Source organism: Stegodyphus dumicola, chromosome 1 (assembly GCF_044657685.1).
Source record: "Stegodyphus dumicola isolate Sdum_Otavi_A_Nest chromosome 1, ASM4465768v1".
Taxonomy (NCBI): domain Eukaryota; kingdom Metazoa; phylum Arthropoda; class Arachnida; order Araneae; family Eresidae; genus Stegodyphus; species Stegodyphus dumicola.
This window is the reverse complement of record NC_140768.1, coordinates 131,615,331-131,632,874: the sequence shown is the minus strand read 5'-3', so window position 1 is coordinate 131,632,874 and position 17,544 is coordinate 131,615,331. Positions and strand designations below refer to the sequence as shown.

General features: G+C 32.4%; 1 protein-coding gene across 1 annotated transcript in view; it reads left to right on the top strand.

The window, feature by feature from the left end:
• Positions 1 to 109: 109 nt before the first annotated feature.
• The window catches only part of Atg14 (autophagy related protein 14), a 108,824-nt gene continuing 91,389 nt past the window's right edge, over positions 110 to 17,544 (top strand). The window contains exons 1-2 of the mRNA XM_035350123.2: positions 110 to 376; positions 11,518 to 11,580. Of these exons, the coding sequence (XP_035206014.1) occupies positions 168 to 376; positions 11,518 to 11,580 (272 nt within the window). The 5' untranslated portion in view covers positions 110 to 167. The remainder of the gene's footprint in view (positions 377 to 11,517; positions 11,581 to 17,544) is intronic.

The following is a 17,544-nucleotide window of genomic DNA, read 5'->3' as shown; positions in this document are numbered from 1 at the left end:
AAGATGTACTCAGTAAATTTCACAAATTTAATTTTAAGCGACACCTGCTGGCCCAAGAGAAAACTAGTAGAATTTTGACGTTCATCTCATGCGTACTACTCAACAATTTCACAACAAACACTGACAAAGACAACCAGCGATTCATATGGAGAAATCGTGATGATTTAATGGCGAGCTCAAGCGATGACGGACTGGATGATTCTGTTCCTGAAATTATTTCTCCTTGTGTATCAATATCAATAATTGATGGGACATGTAAAAGAGAAGATCTGCATATGAAATGTCCTGTGTGCAAGCAATTTCGTAAATGTTTTAATTGTGATGATTGCGTGAGGAATGGCAATTATACTCATTCAAAGAAAAAGTGTTTAGAAAGGTACACATTTAGTAAGATGATAGTTCATAATTGAATGTTTTTATATTTTTTGTTTGATTTTATGAAAGCATAGGAAATGTATCTATACTGTTAAATTTCTTTGGCTTTAAATTTACCAAAAATTTTCTTTTGTGTTTGTGTGTGCTTATTCGCAATTCATTGTGTATTGTGATAGCATTTATTGGCGTCTAATTATTTTTATGTTCTTTCTGTTTTAAAAGATACTTCACACGATTTTTGAATTCATAAAAATTGTGAACATTATAATTTGGCATTGCATGTTTTTTATCTCTGAAAAGATAGTATTTTGCCAATTATCAAAGATAGCTTATTTGAGCTTAATGTTGCACATTATAATGTTTTTTGTTTATGCACGTTTGCTCATACACTATACCGTTCTCATGTCTTTAATATGAGAAAATGTAAGTAAAACTTGATAAATGTTTCTTGGATGTACAATTATGTTATAGTCCTATTTTATTTATATTTCGGAAATTCTAGTTGTGTTATTTTTACAAAACGTTTTAAATAGACCCCCTTTTTGTTATATTGAAGGTATTTTGATTTATTTATATATGATTCAAATAGCAAATTTTTATATCCATGCTATTGTGTTTCTCGCTGTTGTAAAATATATACTGATATTTCTACAAATGTATCTGATACTTTTTAATTATATGAGGTTCAGACTTTAAGGTTATCAGAGTTTGTAAACAGCTCTTGTCATTTGCCAAGCGCACTAGTGATACTTGCTATTGCTAAAGAATGACTGGTACTTTTCTGTAAATGAAAAAGGATACAAAAATGTATATGTGTATGTATGATGATACATGCATAGGTAGATAAATGAATACATGCACAAATGCATACATACATACCTCTAATAACAGAGAAGTACCAAATGACTTAACATGTCTGAGAGTTTAGAGCACAGTAGTGATACTGTGCTATTCATAAATGACTTCAGATATTATTAATTAATAAAGAAGGACTTAAGTTTAAGATCTTCATACTGAATGACTGAGAAATCCTTTCAGTATTTTGCTTCTCCTCTCTTGTCTCTTCCATTGCTCATTTGAGTATATTGCTAATTTTGATATAGCAACTATTTGTAATTTCCAATAATTGGTGATTGCTTTAACAAGATACGCATGGATTTCCAAGCTTCATTCATTCTAGAGTTCTCAGTATGACAACTAGCTGGAGATCTTTTAACAGTTTCAGTCCCAAATATATGCTTTTCATTCCAAAAAACAGAAATTTTCAAATATACCTATTTTGTATTCAGAACAAAAAGAAAGTGCCAAATATCAATGATAATCATAATTTTGGCTCTAGTGTAGAATTGGGTGTCCCTTCGATTGGCGACAATTTTTTTTTTTTTAATTTTGGCAATGAAACTTCACTTCTGGTTACCAGGATAGTTTTAACTTTGTTTTAGCTTCCTGATTTTATTTTAATGAAAATAGATTGATGTGTACATGGACATATTTAAAGCAGTGCGCAATGCCTAGTTTGTGCAATTCTAGGATTTTTTTTTAAGTAAAAACAGATCAATGTGTACATGGACACAGATCTTGTGCAATTCTTTGACTTCTTATTTTGGTTTTGTGTAGCGGCCATCTTGAAATTGTGCCTTCCTGATGCGGATCTTGGCGTCAAAAAAGAATTGCCAATAAACAAGCTTCACCCAATTGTAAACTTTTACCATGATTTTTATTATTAATTGTTTTATTAAAATTCTAAAAGATTCCAAGTGGCATCATTGAAAATTAAGTAATAAATGAGTCAAAATGGAATTTATACCATTTGGAATTATTGCTAGTTGATGGAAAATAATTTAAATGTATATTTAATATATTTTTAAGAAATAATGTATTTTTAAAAAATGAAGTAACTAAATTTATACTTATTGACATAGTAGCTAATGCTAAACAGTATATTCATTAAAAGTACTTTAGTATCTGGAAACTGTTGTTTATTTTGTATGAAAAGCTTTCCAAAAAATATTATTTGACATAGTGCAAAATTCTTATGCCTCACTTATGCAGCTTTTATATGATGCAGTATGAAGTCCAAAATCCAGATGTCCAATATCTGAAATGATCTAAACCAGGGGTTCTCAACCCATGGTATGCAAGAGAAAAATAGGTGGTACGCAAAGAAGTAAAGTATTTTTAACTATTAAATTCAAAAATTAAAACCCCAACATCCTGATTAAGTTTTTTCTCTAACATTCGTTAATTTATGCAATTGTTCGAGAGTGGTGATGTGGTAGTAGTACTTTGTAGTAATGGTACTAAATGTTTTCAATTTTTGTTTAGATGGTATACGTTAGTCAAGACATTGAGAACTGCTGATCTAAACTATGGACTTCCTGAATACCAGCAGTCTTTTTTTTTTTTAAAGATATATTCGGTCTACCGGAAAGTTATATATTACGACAACAATTTTCAACACGTATGCACATGTTTATTTGCTGTATGTTCAGCTGTCTATTTTTATCACTTAATGTATATGTACTGAAGTGGCAAGTTAGCTAAAACAAAGTTGATTCATGTTAGTCTTAAGTAAGAAGCGATAGTGTACCCATGGCCACTGATGAAGTTCATTTACGCCGCTTTATTCTTTACGAATTTCAACAAGAAAAAAATACTACAAAGGCATGTAGAAATTTATTGAAAGTGTTTGGTGAAGGTACAGTTTCTGATAAGGCATGCAGAAGATGGTTCGAAAAATGTGAAACAGGTGAATTTGAACTTTCTGATAAGCCACGTTCTAGGCGATCATGTTTGATTGGCGACGGTGTTGTTACAGCCATGTTGGAGCAAGGTCCTTTTGTGACAACATCGGAGATTGCAGAAAGGCTTAATTCAGCTCAGCAAACCATTTCGAACCATATTCGGAAGATAGGATTGATGTAGAAATATTCAAGATGGATGCCACATGAATTAAGTCAGAAGAATTTGGATGATCGAGTCGTCATATGCACATCTCTGTTTGCTCCGAACAAAATGAAGCTCTTCTTAAACCGGAGGATAACTGGGAAGGAAAAGTGGATCACCCACGGAAACATCGTAAGGGAAAGGGCATATTGTGAACTCAGAAAACATAGCCCTCCCATCTCTAAACCAAATTTGACCCTGAATAAGGTGAATGTTGTGTATATGGTGGGGCATTCGAGGACCAGTACATTATGAGCTTTTAAAACCAAACAAAAAGCTCAATTTGGAGAAGTACTGTTAGCAATTAGACAATTTAAAGACAACATTCAAAGAAAAGAGGCCGGCAATTTTCAATAGGAAGGATATTGTACTGCATCATGATCATGCCAGGCCACATGCTGCTTTGGGAACTTGTCAAAAAAATTGCAAACTAGGCTGGGAAATTCTGTCACATACACCATATTCCCCGGACTTAGCACCCTCTGGCTATCACTTGTTTTTGTCTGTACACAAGTTTTTGAAGGGCAAAAAAATCATAAATGAAGTAGATATCAAACAAGCACCAGCTCAATTTTTCACATCAAAAATGGGATATGCAAATTGCCCTCACGCTGGCAAGAAGTCATTACTAATAATGGCAATTATATTATTGTAATAATGTTTATTGATGGTAAGAAAAAATTGTATTTTGTTTTATTCCAAAAACGGACAGAACTTTCTGGTTGACCGTATACTTTACACATTTTGTATTTTTTGAAAATAAAACATGGAGAATCCTGATTCTTAATTTCACTTCTGTACTAAATAGAATACCTCCATATTTGAAGAAATAATCATTTGCTAATATAAATCTCTGTGCTCAATAATTTGGCTGTGTAATGAATGTTTTGCTTGACATACATCTCAAGCCTAAATACTGTACATCCAAACATTGTTGATTTTATATCTTTTAGATAATGTATACTTCTGGCCAATCTGGCAAATCATTATTTATTGTTTTTTGTTTTCATCACCACATGATTATCAATACACAGAAGCTTGAGAAATGACCCATGCGGCAATATATATAATTGAATGAGAAATATATCTCTAATGAAATTCAAGGACATAAGTTTAAATGAATTGCAGGAAAAAATGCATATAATTTAATATTCTGTGCAAGGAAATCATGTGGTGTGCACATCAGCTTTTTTAAAATGTAGCGAGGCGCTTGGCAGCAGAATTTAGAACACATAGAGACTGCACTGGACTGCAAAATGTCTAGCATCAGCCCTAGATAAAACTTAAGTATATGTGGGAATTTTTTTATTCAAGACTCAGGTAAACTTTAAGTATGTGGGAGAAATAGGCATAAGTATAATAATTAACTAAACTAATTTAATTCAGGCTTAACTTCATCAGTGTGCGAGAGAAGCAAGACAAAATTTAGTGGAACAACATTGTCAATCTTGCGACACATCCCCTGTAGTGTGTAGCAAGCTCTAACTAAGCTTTATGATGCTACATACAAATTTGAATGTTTTCAGATATTGCAAACAAGAAACAAAATTTCTCAATTTAATGGAATTTGTGGAAAAGTCTTGAAGAAGTGGTAATAAAGATGATACAACAGAAGTTTTCATTGTGATGATAGTGTCCTAATCATCAATCAGCTAAACGATAGTGAAATCTATAGTATTGTTCTAAACCTAGAAAATATTGCTACCAATTGTGAACAAAGTGAGAGAGAGAGAGGTTCTGAGAACGAAAAAATGTCAACTGACAATTTAAGGGAATTCTTCACATGATAATTACAAAACTTGAATAAAGCAGACAAATAAATTTTTGATTCCATTACGGTGATTGCATTACGGTCATAAATCCTGAATTATTTCATAAAACACATTTCGGTACTTTTCCGTTTTGCTGGTGCAGGCGATAAAGTTGCCAATAATAGTACAACTGATGCCAAACGGAATATCCTTGCTGATAACCTCTTATGCCTCATTTTCAAAATAAGTCACAGCTATTTCTTATCAGATTGATTGTTTCTTACAATTACATAGAATACGATTACATAGAATTTTTACCAGATACTTCAATTTTATGCCTTAAGGCCATTCGCAGTAATTAAGTCAATTAGGATGCAATTGCACTGCTCACTTGAAGGCGAAAAATATAGAAAAGGCAAAGTCAAGGGTTAAATTCATCAGTTCTAATGAGAATGCACTAGCTAAGTAAAGCCACTGCGATTGTACATAATTTCTGAGTAAGCTGTTGGAAAATATGACCTATTGTAACCCTTTTTCTGCATCATCTAACCTCGAAATAATTCTAACTTTTACATAAGGCTTAGTTCTTTTTTTAAAGGGATATAGTAATTACTTCTACTTTGTTTTTCACTGCCACTGTTTGTATTAAGAACGGACTGTTCCAGCCTAATTAAGATGCAAAAACGAAACTTAATATTATGTCATCTGGAAAGCTGATGCGTGCTGATAGCTGATTGATTGCCGTGAGGTGATGTCATGTCTACTTCAGGTATAAGTATCTCACGTCGCTCTGGCTTATTCCTTCTGGTTCCTGTATCTTTGCTCCGTGGTGTGCCGTTCCAGCCCCCATTGGAAGACTATATTGAGATGCATGCCGTCCAGTGATAAGTGCCGTGGTTCCAGTCTACAAGATGACCTTTCCTGGATTCTCAAAAGAGGCTACGTTTTGAGCTACTGCCGTGGCCGGCATCCTGTTTTCATGAAGGCGGCATCTTCAACACAAGTGTTTATCCTGAATTAGCGGCGATGTTTTCCCAAGCTGTGATTTCTTGTGTGTAACTACAGTGAGCGACATTTTGCCAGTTTAAGTGCTCTCAAGGATTTAATTTAATTTTCCAGGTGCCTTCTTGACCACAAAGCATGGACTTATTGATAATGTAGCGAATTTCATTATAACCGTGTAATTTCTGTTTAGTGATATGTTTTTCGCGTATTGAATGCCAGTATTTGGAGATCAGCTAAAATTTTTACTGTGTCTTTAATAGTGTAATATTCTTTCTTGGGGTTAATGGATGATCAATTAAGTGTAATTTTTTTTTATAATGATAATGTTATTCATCGCAACACACAATGAACTGGAAATTGATCTGTCAGCACTATCCTTATCTTCAGAGCAGATGTTTTTATTTTATTCGGCTTATAATTCCTAAATGTAGTGTTTCATCTCGATGTACTCCGATATGATTTAAATCAATTTCCTCATCATTATAAATATCACAAATACACATCAAATAGTTTTATGGTTGCAGTTTTCTAATTTCGACTATGTGTAATGTATGCTTTAAGCATGTGCGCATTGAAAGAAATGTTTAATAAAGTAAACAAATAAATATTAAGCTTTTTTTTTTTTTTTTTTGTAAATTTGATACCCTTTAGATCATAATTGCTCTTTATTTCATAAATTACGGTTTCATATTTTTAATTTTATAATTTCTGCATGCCATCTTACCAGATTTAAACTGATGATCTATAATCCGGAAAAACTGATAATCCAGAATCGAAGTTCCAACGAGTCCGGATTAAAAACTTTTGACTGTAATTCTTTCACTTAAACTTGTATTCAAAATTAAGATTTAACTTGAAATTAATGTAGATAATTACTGAGAGAATTAGATTTTTGTAGCGTAGTTTACGTGAGATGAGATCACTTGGGGTCATGTGACATGAACCTGCAAATCAGGATGGATAACCATAAAAGCATAGTAAATTCTCAAATTAATGACTTTACACAAAATTTTAAACATTATTAAAATGCCTTCAAAATAAAAAATTCTTAAGAACTAAAATTTGTTAACATTTTTTATGTGTGTACTGTAAGTTGTCGCCAATAAAGTCTGCTTGGTGAGATTTGCACCGGCGAAACGGAAAAGTACCCACATTTCATTTTTTAAATTTTTTCGCAGAAAAATCCCAAATCCAGAATTGCTGAAGTCCTGACAAGTTCATATCTCAGGCTTTGCATTGTACGCTGCTTTAGTTGACTTTGGCTCATGAACTGAATTTTAAACTCATCAGTGCTGATATGTTTATATTAAAGTTCTCTTGAAGTGCACCTATCAGTGGCCAGGTTGACCATAGGGTATATTTTTTGGTGTTGTCTTAATGAAGATATTGTCTCACAGTTTGAAAGTTATTCTAAGACATATTGCCTGCAGATAAGAATCTTTTTGAGTCACTCCAGTAATAGCTGTGTACAGGCATGGACACAAGGCCAATCGTGAAATGAATTCCTTGGCATACCTTTATTTCAGCTTTATTTGTGTTTATTGAATCTGTTGTTATTTCACAATGAATATATTCACTAAATTATCTATTATATTGTCATCACCAAAAAAGTGTAAACTCTTCATGTGATATTAATAATTCAAGTGTTGTAGCTGAACATTATCTTTGAAATGTAGAATCAATGTTCTTATTACTTTTTGTACACAAGGAACAGTTTCAATGTTTCTTTTTTGAATTATTCACTTCCTTTATTTTTTTTTCTTAACTTGTGTTTCACTAGCTGGTTCAGGATTTTTACCATTATCTGATTTCATAATTTCTAGTTCGTCAGCTTCCAAATGATTTTCATATTCAACATTTATTATATTTTCTTGTTCCTTTTCTGCTTCAATCTCATTTAATTTATTCTCAATAGATAGACATTGAGCTGCATCAGTTGATTGATTATTGACTCCATTTTGGATTTCATCATCCTTAGATAAATTATCTGTAATATTTTCACTTTTTAGGAACTTCCAATTCAACATATGAAAAGTCTCCATTCATCAGCAAACAAACTGCCTGATCAAATTGATAAAAATTCTTGGTTTACCCTTTGACATTTTAAAGAACATTTGCATGAATCCTGTATTTAATCAATAAGTTTATGTCAAAAGTAACAAAATACTGTCAGAAAACACTAATATTAACAGTGCAAATCAAAAATGAATAACAGAGCAACCAAATTGTACTCTATATGTCCACTGATGCCATGTGGAATCACAACTTTCCAATAAATAAAATTACCAAAATTTTGAAATGGATATTTGTTTAAAATGCTATTTATAAGCATTACAAAAGAAAATAAAAATGTATTTGGTACAAATAATTCACTTCTTTAGATCCTAAAATGAAACCAACTTCTTTATCAGAAAAAAGGAGCGTAAAATTTAAACAAGTATCATTCCATTCATCAGGAGTAGTGCAACTATCTACTGGTATGAAAAGAAAATAGATTTTGGTGAGAAAATGTATTTACATTATAAGTGTTCATTAGGAATCCGTGAGAGGTTTAAGAGGGAGAAAAAAATCGTAAATGTTACGATTCCATTTAGCATCATTGGAACTAAAAGGGTTAAAATTTGGTTGAATTATTTGATATCACAATATAAACTAGGCTCACCTGCCTATGGATAGGACTGCCCTTTTGAGGACAACCTCGAAAATCTAGCTGATATTTATGTTATGCTTTAAAAAGAAAAATTCTCTTGAATGGAGACTTTTCAGATGTTGAACTGGAAGTTTCCAACAAGATGTGAAATGTTACAGGTTACATCTAAGGATGATGAAATTCAAAATAGATTCAATAATCAATCAACTGATGCAGCTATATGTATATCTATTGGGAATAAATTAACTGAGATCATTGTGAAATATATATATATGTATTCATATATTCATTGTGAAAAAACAGCAGATTCAGTAAACACAAATAAAGCTGAAACAAAGGTATTCCAAGGAATTCATTTCATGATTGGCCTTGTGTCCATGCCTGCATACAGCGATTGCTGGAGGACTCAACAAGATTCTTATTTGCAGACAGTATTTCTCAGAATAACTTTCACACTGTGAGACAATATCTTCATGTCAAAGACAACAACAAAAAAAAAAAAAAAAAAAAATTCTTAAAGCTAGCATTTTCAACCTCTGTAGCTCAAATCCAGGCTGACTGATAGTGTTTGACTGCTTTTTGCTACATTCTTAGGTTTAATTCTGTTTTGAAACTAGATCATAGATTTTATATTAGAATTTTTTATCCCCACTGAATAGGAAGGGACTTCTCATTCTCCTTAACATAAAGATGGTATTTTTTTAATGAATTGTTAAGAATGGAGAAAGAGAAGGAATTTTATTACTAATTAAAATTTGATGCAACATTTAACAAATCTTACTAAGGAGATACATTAATCTTTAAAGCTAGACTTCATGCAGAATTAACAGTGTTTTAGCCCTTTTATAGAAAAAATCATTCTTAAATGTCATGAACAGTGCTATACTCATCTTCTTTCATCATCCATTTTTAAAATGTTGCCTGATTTCCGAGGAAGTAGTGACCAGATTAAAAAGGTGTGACTAAAATCTGATTAATCACTCATAAGGTTGCAAATTGAGTCATTTTCTGAATTACACATACATCAAATTTGTGATAAGATTTCTGTATATTTCATGTAGGAGTACAGATTCAAGAAAAAATTAAAGCAGAGCTTTCTCTTTCTTACTTAGGCTGTACTGAACACTGGTAGTTTTGATTTATTTTAACTCTAAAAACTGTATGGGTTTTAGAGTTTTCCCCTTTTTCTTCCCCTATAATTTTCAAAGTAGTATGTTGATGAGGAAAGCATTTTTTAGTTTTTTATCTCAATATTTCTACAAAATAAAAATAATTAATTAAATGCACATGAAGTATTCTGCAATTAATCTAATGGTTTTTATTATAGCAGTACGGAATTTTGGTGCTATTTCAGATTTTGGAACTACTCTGATATGCGCCCTCAAGGCGCCAAATTTCTCGCCAAATATTTTTGGCGAAAAACTCCATGCTGCCATATTGCTATCTAAATTTTTTGTCTACATTTCGAACTTTAAGCATAAAATGTCTCCAAAAACACGGTTTTCGCGAATGCAGAAACCACGTTTTGAACACACAATTTAAGCTAAAAATCCGAAACAAAAAATTTAGATAGCAAAATCATGAAGTTTCTAACCAAAATTATTTGACAAGAGTCCATGTACACAGCAATATGTTTTAACTTAAAAAAAAATCTACGAATTGCAAAATATAGGCAGCGAAGGAATCTACGAACTACGCACACCTTGCTTTAACTGTCAAGTTATTTTGATGATTTGGGTACACAAATTGTCAAATTTTTTTATTGGAAAAACCAAATGTAGCCGAAATAAACATCTCCCGATATATATTCGGGTATGACAATACGATACACTCAAAAAAAAAAAAAAAAAAAATTACCCTGAGAAATACTCGGGCGTGACATTTTCGAACACCAAATCTCGGGCATGACAGTTAAAAGGTTAATAAATTAACATAACAACAATAAATTTCAAAGAATACCATGTACACAGCGTTCTGTTTCAACTTTAAAAAACATCTACGAATTGCACAATTTAGACGGTATGCACTAATCAACAAAGTAACTAAAATAAATTTCAAACAATTAAAAAAAAAAAAAAAAAAACAATAACGACAGAAATTCATACTAAAAAACAATGAACATAACATTCTACAAAATAAGAACAAGAATAAAATAAAATGCACTTACCATTAATGCTTTTTCGAACAACAGAAATACCGATTTCATACCGTCTTTAACATACCGCCACGTAATCACTATCGTATTTATATGACAGCCAGACACACTATCCAGAGAATTCATACTATGGTTCACAAATAAATAAAATAACAAATGATCACAAATCCCTACTTCTATCACACACAGCCACTAAAAATAACCTCCCATACCTTCTTTCCACACCTCCAAATACCCATTGCCCTTCAACAGGATGGCCACGACGATATTTCCTTATGCCGAACTTCAATTCAACAACTTTCACCATTAAATCTTTCCTCTCTAGCTTCTCAGATACAAAGCATGACGGGAACCAACAAACTCCAGCGAAAGATTTTTCAACGTCAACAGGGTTGCCATACAACACGCAATCGCGCCAAAAACCACCGCAGAATGCATATCGCCACATTTGGTGAAATTAGGGCGTATATCAGAGTTGTACGCAGATTTTATTATTTAAATGACGTGTTTTTGTCTCTTTTTTTCCCCCTCTAATTTATAAATGTTGTCATCCCATATTATAGGACTGTCTACTGATAGATTCCTGCATTTTGATAATTTAAGTGTAATTTTTTAATAGTTCTTGTTTTTGATAGATATGCAGATAAGAAGCATAAAGAACTCAAACTTACGGAGGAAAAAGATGTCATATTACAAAGGTTTGGTTTTACTTCAATTTTTCAAAAATGTGACCATGGTGAACTGTTATGATTTTTATTACGCATGTTAGCTTCGGTTTCCTTAAATTAATGTAATACTGTTAAAAAGAATAGTAATAAGTGCATAGGGAAAAAGAGGATATTTAATAAAGAGTGCATTTTTCATTATACATACATTAAGCTATATTTTAAGTGTCTAGTTTGTACATATCAAAATATTCGTATATCTGTTAATATCACTACTTAATAATGCATTTTAATAGATGAAAATATACATGAAATACAGATAATAGTCAATGTTTTACATCTTTTAAAATGTAACGCTCTTCGGCAATGCTAATCAGATTTATTCAAAATGTTTTTAATATTGCTTAAGTTTTACCTGTTCACACATACAGTTGATGATAATTATAATAGTCACTCACATCCTAAAGAAAAAGAATGTTACAACAAGTTGGCATTCTGACCAAAATGGATTTAATGTACAGTCAGCTTCCAATTAGCAAGACTGTGTTTAAAATAAGCAAAACATGAATCTTGAACTTACGAATTTAAACCAATCAGAATAAAACATAAATGTGTACAAAAAGGAAAAGAAAAGTGCATGGCAGCAGACAATGTATTTGAGAGTTGTTTTTATTCTTTTAACTGTATATGATCTGAAATGTATAACCATAGTTAAACCACCCCTTGAAAGTAAATTGTTAAATCTTAGAAATTAAATGTATTGTTATTAATCTGTTTCACACTGACTCTTATCAGATGCAGGAGTAATGTAAATAAGAACTTTATTTTAATTTTCAGTCTTGATTTGACATATGTAACCAAACTTATTGTCTAGATTAGATTGCTTGAAAATACAGATAAATTGTTAATAGCATTCTTTTGTTAATGAAGGATATATCTTTCTGATGCATTTTTGCTATTGTCCTTGGATTAACCATAGTTTTGGCTTAACTATGGATATTATCCCACACATTATCTTGGCAAATTTAAAGCTAAATGTATTCTGATTAGTTTGGGACTTGTTGTACCAGTTGTTATAATGCATTGATAGCTTTTATGAGTGATCATTATAATGAATATCAAATATCAAATTGTGTTCATTCAAAATTTGAGTGTACTCTTAACATTACATATTATGTCTGCTAAAAGTGTTATTTGTATTGTTGCTTGTGAGAGGAAAACACATTCAGAGTTTATTTTAATCTTAACTTAGCACATAGCATAAAAATTTGTCAAAAATTATTAATTTCCTGAAGTCTGCCATGTAATTATGTAAATTTAGAATGTGAAAGTGTATTGAGAAAGAATGTCCCCACCAGGGTTTCTGGCATTTTTCTTTAGCTTTTTCCTGTTATCATAGTCTGACTCTTGTTATATGTATGTTACATTTCATGTTTTTGCCTTACATATGAATCTAAGAACTTTAGAACTGATTCCATAAAATGTCAAAATTTTAAAGAAACAACTGGTAAGTTTCTTGTTTGCACTCCTCCAATTGCATTACCTTTCTATGCATGTTTATAGCATTTCTGAATTGGTTCATAAACATCAGCTCTTTAAGGTGAGATTTTAGTTTAGGGTACAGGTCTCAAATATGATGAGTAAGAACTTGGATACTTTCTGTTCATCAGTACCCTCAGTGTTAACATTCAGTAGAACTGTCATATTTTTAGGATATATATGCAGTAACCCGCACAATGTATGGACACATGTGTTCAAGTACCCTACTTATATCACAGAATTTATTTGGTGCAAGATCTGCAAAGGAAAAAGACTTTTTTTTGAAGAAATTTTGAAGGGTCACAGCTGGTTCGGTTGTAAAATTTGCACATATCCACCAGTTTCAAAAGCGTAAATATCATATAAATTTTTGTTTCTTTCATAAAATTTTTAAGAAGAAATATGAAAGGTTTTTGTTTCTTATAAGACGATTCTTTTTATTATTATTTATGAGGAATACTTCTGAGCTATATAGATAACCAAACAAACGCCTTTGCCAGTTCATAATGTTGTCAGTGAGTTGATGGTTTTTTTTTTTTTTTTTTTTAATGGGAATGTGGATAAGCAGACAGTACCTGGCTGTACTTGCAATAAGCTTTTGTCAATTATTTCATTGTTTGGAAAAAACTTGTTTTGTTTCTCTCTGTTCAGTCTTTTAATCTATAATAGCAGACATACAGTATAAAATTAAATGAAGAACTCCATTTGATGTTTTTTCTTTGTGCAGGTTAAGTTTTAATAGAAGCAATTTGAGATGTTTCTGTAAAAAAAATAATTTTGTTCAGTTTATTAGTAAAGAAATGACGAAGAAGTTAAAGTGTAAAAATCAGCACAAATTTATTGGTGATTGCAGCTTCAGTAAAACTCAGTCTATGTTTATCATTAATGTTGTAGCCTTGGCTACTAATGTTTAAAATTAATTTATGACTAGTAACAGTATGAATTATAAACAAATAGCTAAGTTATTGCATTTTATTTTCCAGCTATCGAAATGCGACGCTACGAGCAACGTTTTGAAACCAAAACCTAGCAATCATGAATCAGAACTAGAACTAGTTGCCATTCAGCATAAAGAAATTTAAATATAAATATGAATATTAACAAAATATTAAAGTTAATTTTATAAAATAATTAAATATATGAACAAATATATGAAATAAAAAATAATTATTTCTCATGCACTAACTGGGCCACTACACTACTCCCCCACCAATAACTAAGTTACGTTACGAAGATGGAGAAATAGGTAGTAACTAGTAATGCAGTGTTAACGACTATCAAAATAATTTAGTCAGTCCTTGAATCTAACAGGTAAACGTATAGTTCTGCCTGTGCGAGAATGTTTTTGATTCACATCCGAATTTGAGTCCGGTCTCTGCAAATTAGTGTAGTCAGGTTGTATCAACTGAGAATTTTCCTCAGCTAAAATATATGCTGGTTTCAAGCAATCCAGGGATACATTAACATGTTTTCCTTTTATGCTAATAGTAAAATATTTGTCCTTGCGATCAATAACAGGAAATGGTCCTTCATAAGGAGGTTCCAAAGGTTTTTTACCCGATCTATTCGCTGAAACACATGAGAACAAGTTTTTAAGTCTTTATGGACAAATATCTGTTCAGATGAATTTTTACGAATTAGTCTCAGTCCAACAACTTCCATCTGTTTCTGGAGTTTATTAGCAAAAGTCTCCGATGTTGTCTGGATACTTGGTTCGCTGAAAAACTCTCCAGGAAGTCTGAGACTCTGGCCATAAACTACTTGCGCAATAGAATGATTGGTATCTTCTTGAATAGCAGTACGCAAACCCAAAAGTACTGTTGGTAACGTGTCCGTCCAACATGTGTTGTTGTGGGCTTTTAATGCTGTTTTTAATGTTCGATGAAGGCTCTCAACTTTGCCATTACACGAGGGGTGGTAGGCAGTAGTGTGTTGTAAATTGATGCCACAGATTTTGGACAAAGCTCGTAATGTATCACTTTTAAATTGGGATCCACGATCACTAATGAGTTTACTTGGCGTTCCGAAAAGCGCAATCCAGTTGCTATAAAAGGCTCTTGCGACGTTCTCAGCGGAAATATTTTCTAAAGGAATTGCTTCCATCCAATTCGAAAATCTATCTATGCAAGTAAGACAATAAATATTCCCTTTAGATGGTGGAAGTGGTCCTATGAGATCAATATGGATGACAGAAAATCTTCCTGGTGGTACTTCAAACTCACCTAATTTTGTTTTGGTGTGCCGACTGATTTTAGCTTTTTGGCAAGGAATGCAGGTTCTTGTCCACAACTGTACATCTTTTTTTATGTTAGGCCAAATGAATTTTGATGTCATTCATTTCATAGTCTATTTTATTCCTGGATGTGATAAACCATGAATTCGTTGAAAGACGTGTTGTCTGAAAGCCTGAGGAATATACGGCCGAACATGTTTAGTTGATGTATCACACCACAAATATTTCCCCGAAGGTAGAGAACATTGCTTGAAATTCAAGGAAGTGGTGGTTTGCAAACTCTTCAGTTCTTCATCTTGAGTTTGTTCATCAGCTATTTTATCATAATCTATGGATGAAATTTCATTAACTCTAGATAATGTATCCGCCACAATATTATTCTCACCTTTTACATATTTGATATCAGTCGAAAACTGGGAGATGTATTGAAGTTGGCGAGTCTGTCTAGGTGTTGCTTTGTCAAGTTTTTGACGAAAGGCGAATATTAAGGGCTTGTGATCTGTATAAATTGTAAATACTCTTCCTTCTAGATAATGCTTAAAGTATCTAACTGAAAGATATATGCTTAATAGTTCTCTATCATAGGTGCTATATTTTTGCTGAGTATCACTTAATTTTTTAGAAAAAAATGCTATTGGCTTCCACGAGGAGTTTTCATATTGTTGCAACACTGAGCCAATCGCCGTATCTGAAGCATCTGTAAATAACGCCAGAGGTAATTCAGAATTGGGAAAAGACAACAGTGCCATGTTCACCAGGTCGTTCTTGCACGTTTCAAACTGTTTTTCAGCTTCTTCAGTCCATTCGATTTTACGTTTGTCCCTCTTTTTAGCTCCCTTGAGATACGCATGTAACAATGCTTGATTCTTCGCTGCATCCTTTATATAACGACGATAAAAGTTAAGTATTCCAAGAAAAGTTCTAAGTTCATGAATTGTTTCTGGTCGTTTGTAGTTAGTAATAGCTTGAACTCTTTCTGACAAAGGACGGGAACCCTTAGGTGTAATTAGGTAGCCTAGAAACTCGATTTGGGGAACAGCAAAGACAGATTTTGAAACATTAATTCTTAACCCAAATGTATGTAATCTTTCGAAAACTAATTTAAAGTGATCTTCGTGTTCTTCATGGGTACTGGATGCAATGAGTATATTGTCTAAATAGGGAAAAACGAATTCTAATCCTCTAAAGACTTCGTGAATAAACCTTTGGAACGTTGCAGGAGCATTTTTTAAGCCGAAACTCATTACATTAAATTCGTATAAACCGAAAGGAGTGATGATAGCCGTTTTACATTTGTCTTCTTCTGCAATGGGAATTTGAAAATAAGCTTTGAATAAATCAATTTTAGAAAAAATATTTGTACCTCTTAAAATATGATGAAAATCTTCAATGCGAGGAATTGGGTATCGATCAGGTATCTGCGCATTCAATCGTCGGTAGTCTCCGCAAGGACGATATGAACCATCCTTTTTCGTAACAAGGTGCAAGGGGCTTGACCACTGGGAGTTTGATGGATGAATTATTCCATTGTCAAGCATAAATTTAAATTCCTCTTTAGCTATAGCTAAGCGTTTTGGATCGAGCTGTCGTGCCTTTGAATAAACGGGTTGACCATCAGTCGTAATATAATGTGTAACACCATGTTTAATTTGTGTAGGAAAAAGGTTAGGTTTAGAAATTTCGGGATATTTCGGCAGTAAATCGAAAATTTTTATGGATTTATTTAATGTGGTTACTGAGTAATCACTGGAAATAGCAGCGACATCACACTGGACACAAAGCTGTGTTACGCCATCAATTAATTTTTTCTTATTTATATCGATAAGCAATTTATATTTGTGAAGAAAGTCAGCTCCTAAAATACCTTTTGTGACATCAGCAATTATGAATGGAAAACTAAAAATCACGACGTAATCCCAAATCAAGAGTTAGCGTTTTTATGCCATAAGTGGAAATATCTGTGCCATTAGCTGCATACAGTTTATATTCAGTTTTACATTTATTCTGTGAAGTAGCAGGAATTATGCTTACGTCAGCTCCGCTATCAATAAGAAAGTGCAAATTTGATCTTCGGTCACGAACGAATAAACGAAATTTGCGACAATCCTTCATATTTTCTGCAGCAGCGTTTGCCGCTGAACCTACTGCAGATTCGAGTTTTCCTGTTTTTTGAAATCGTTTTTTACTTAAGCACACGGAGGCTTGCATTTCTCTGGAGTGCATTT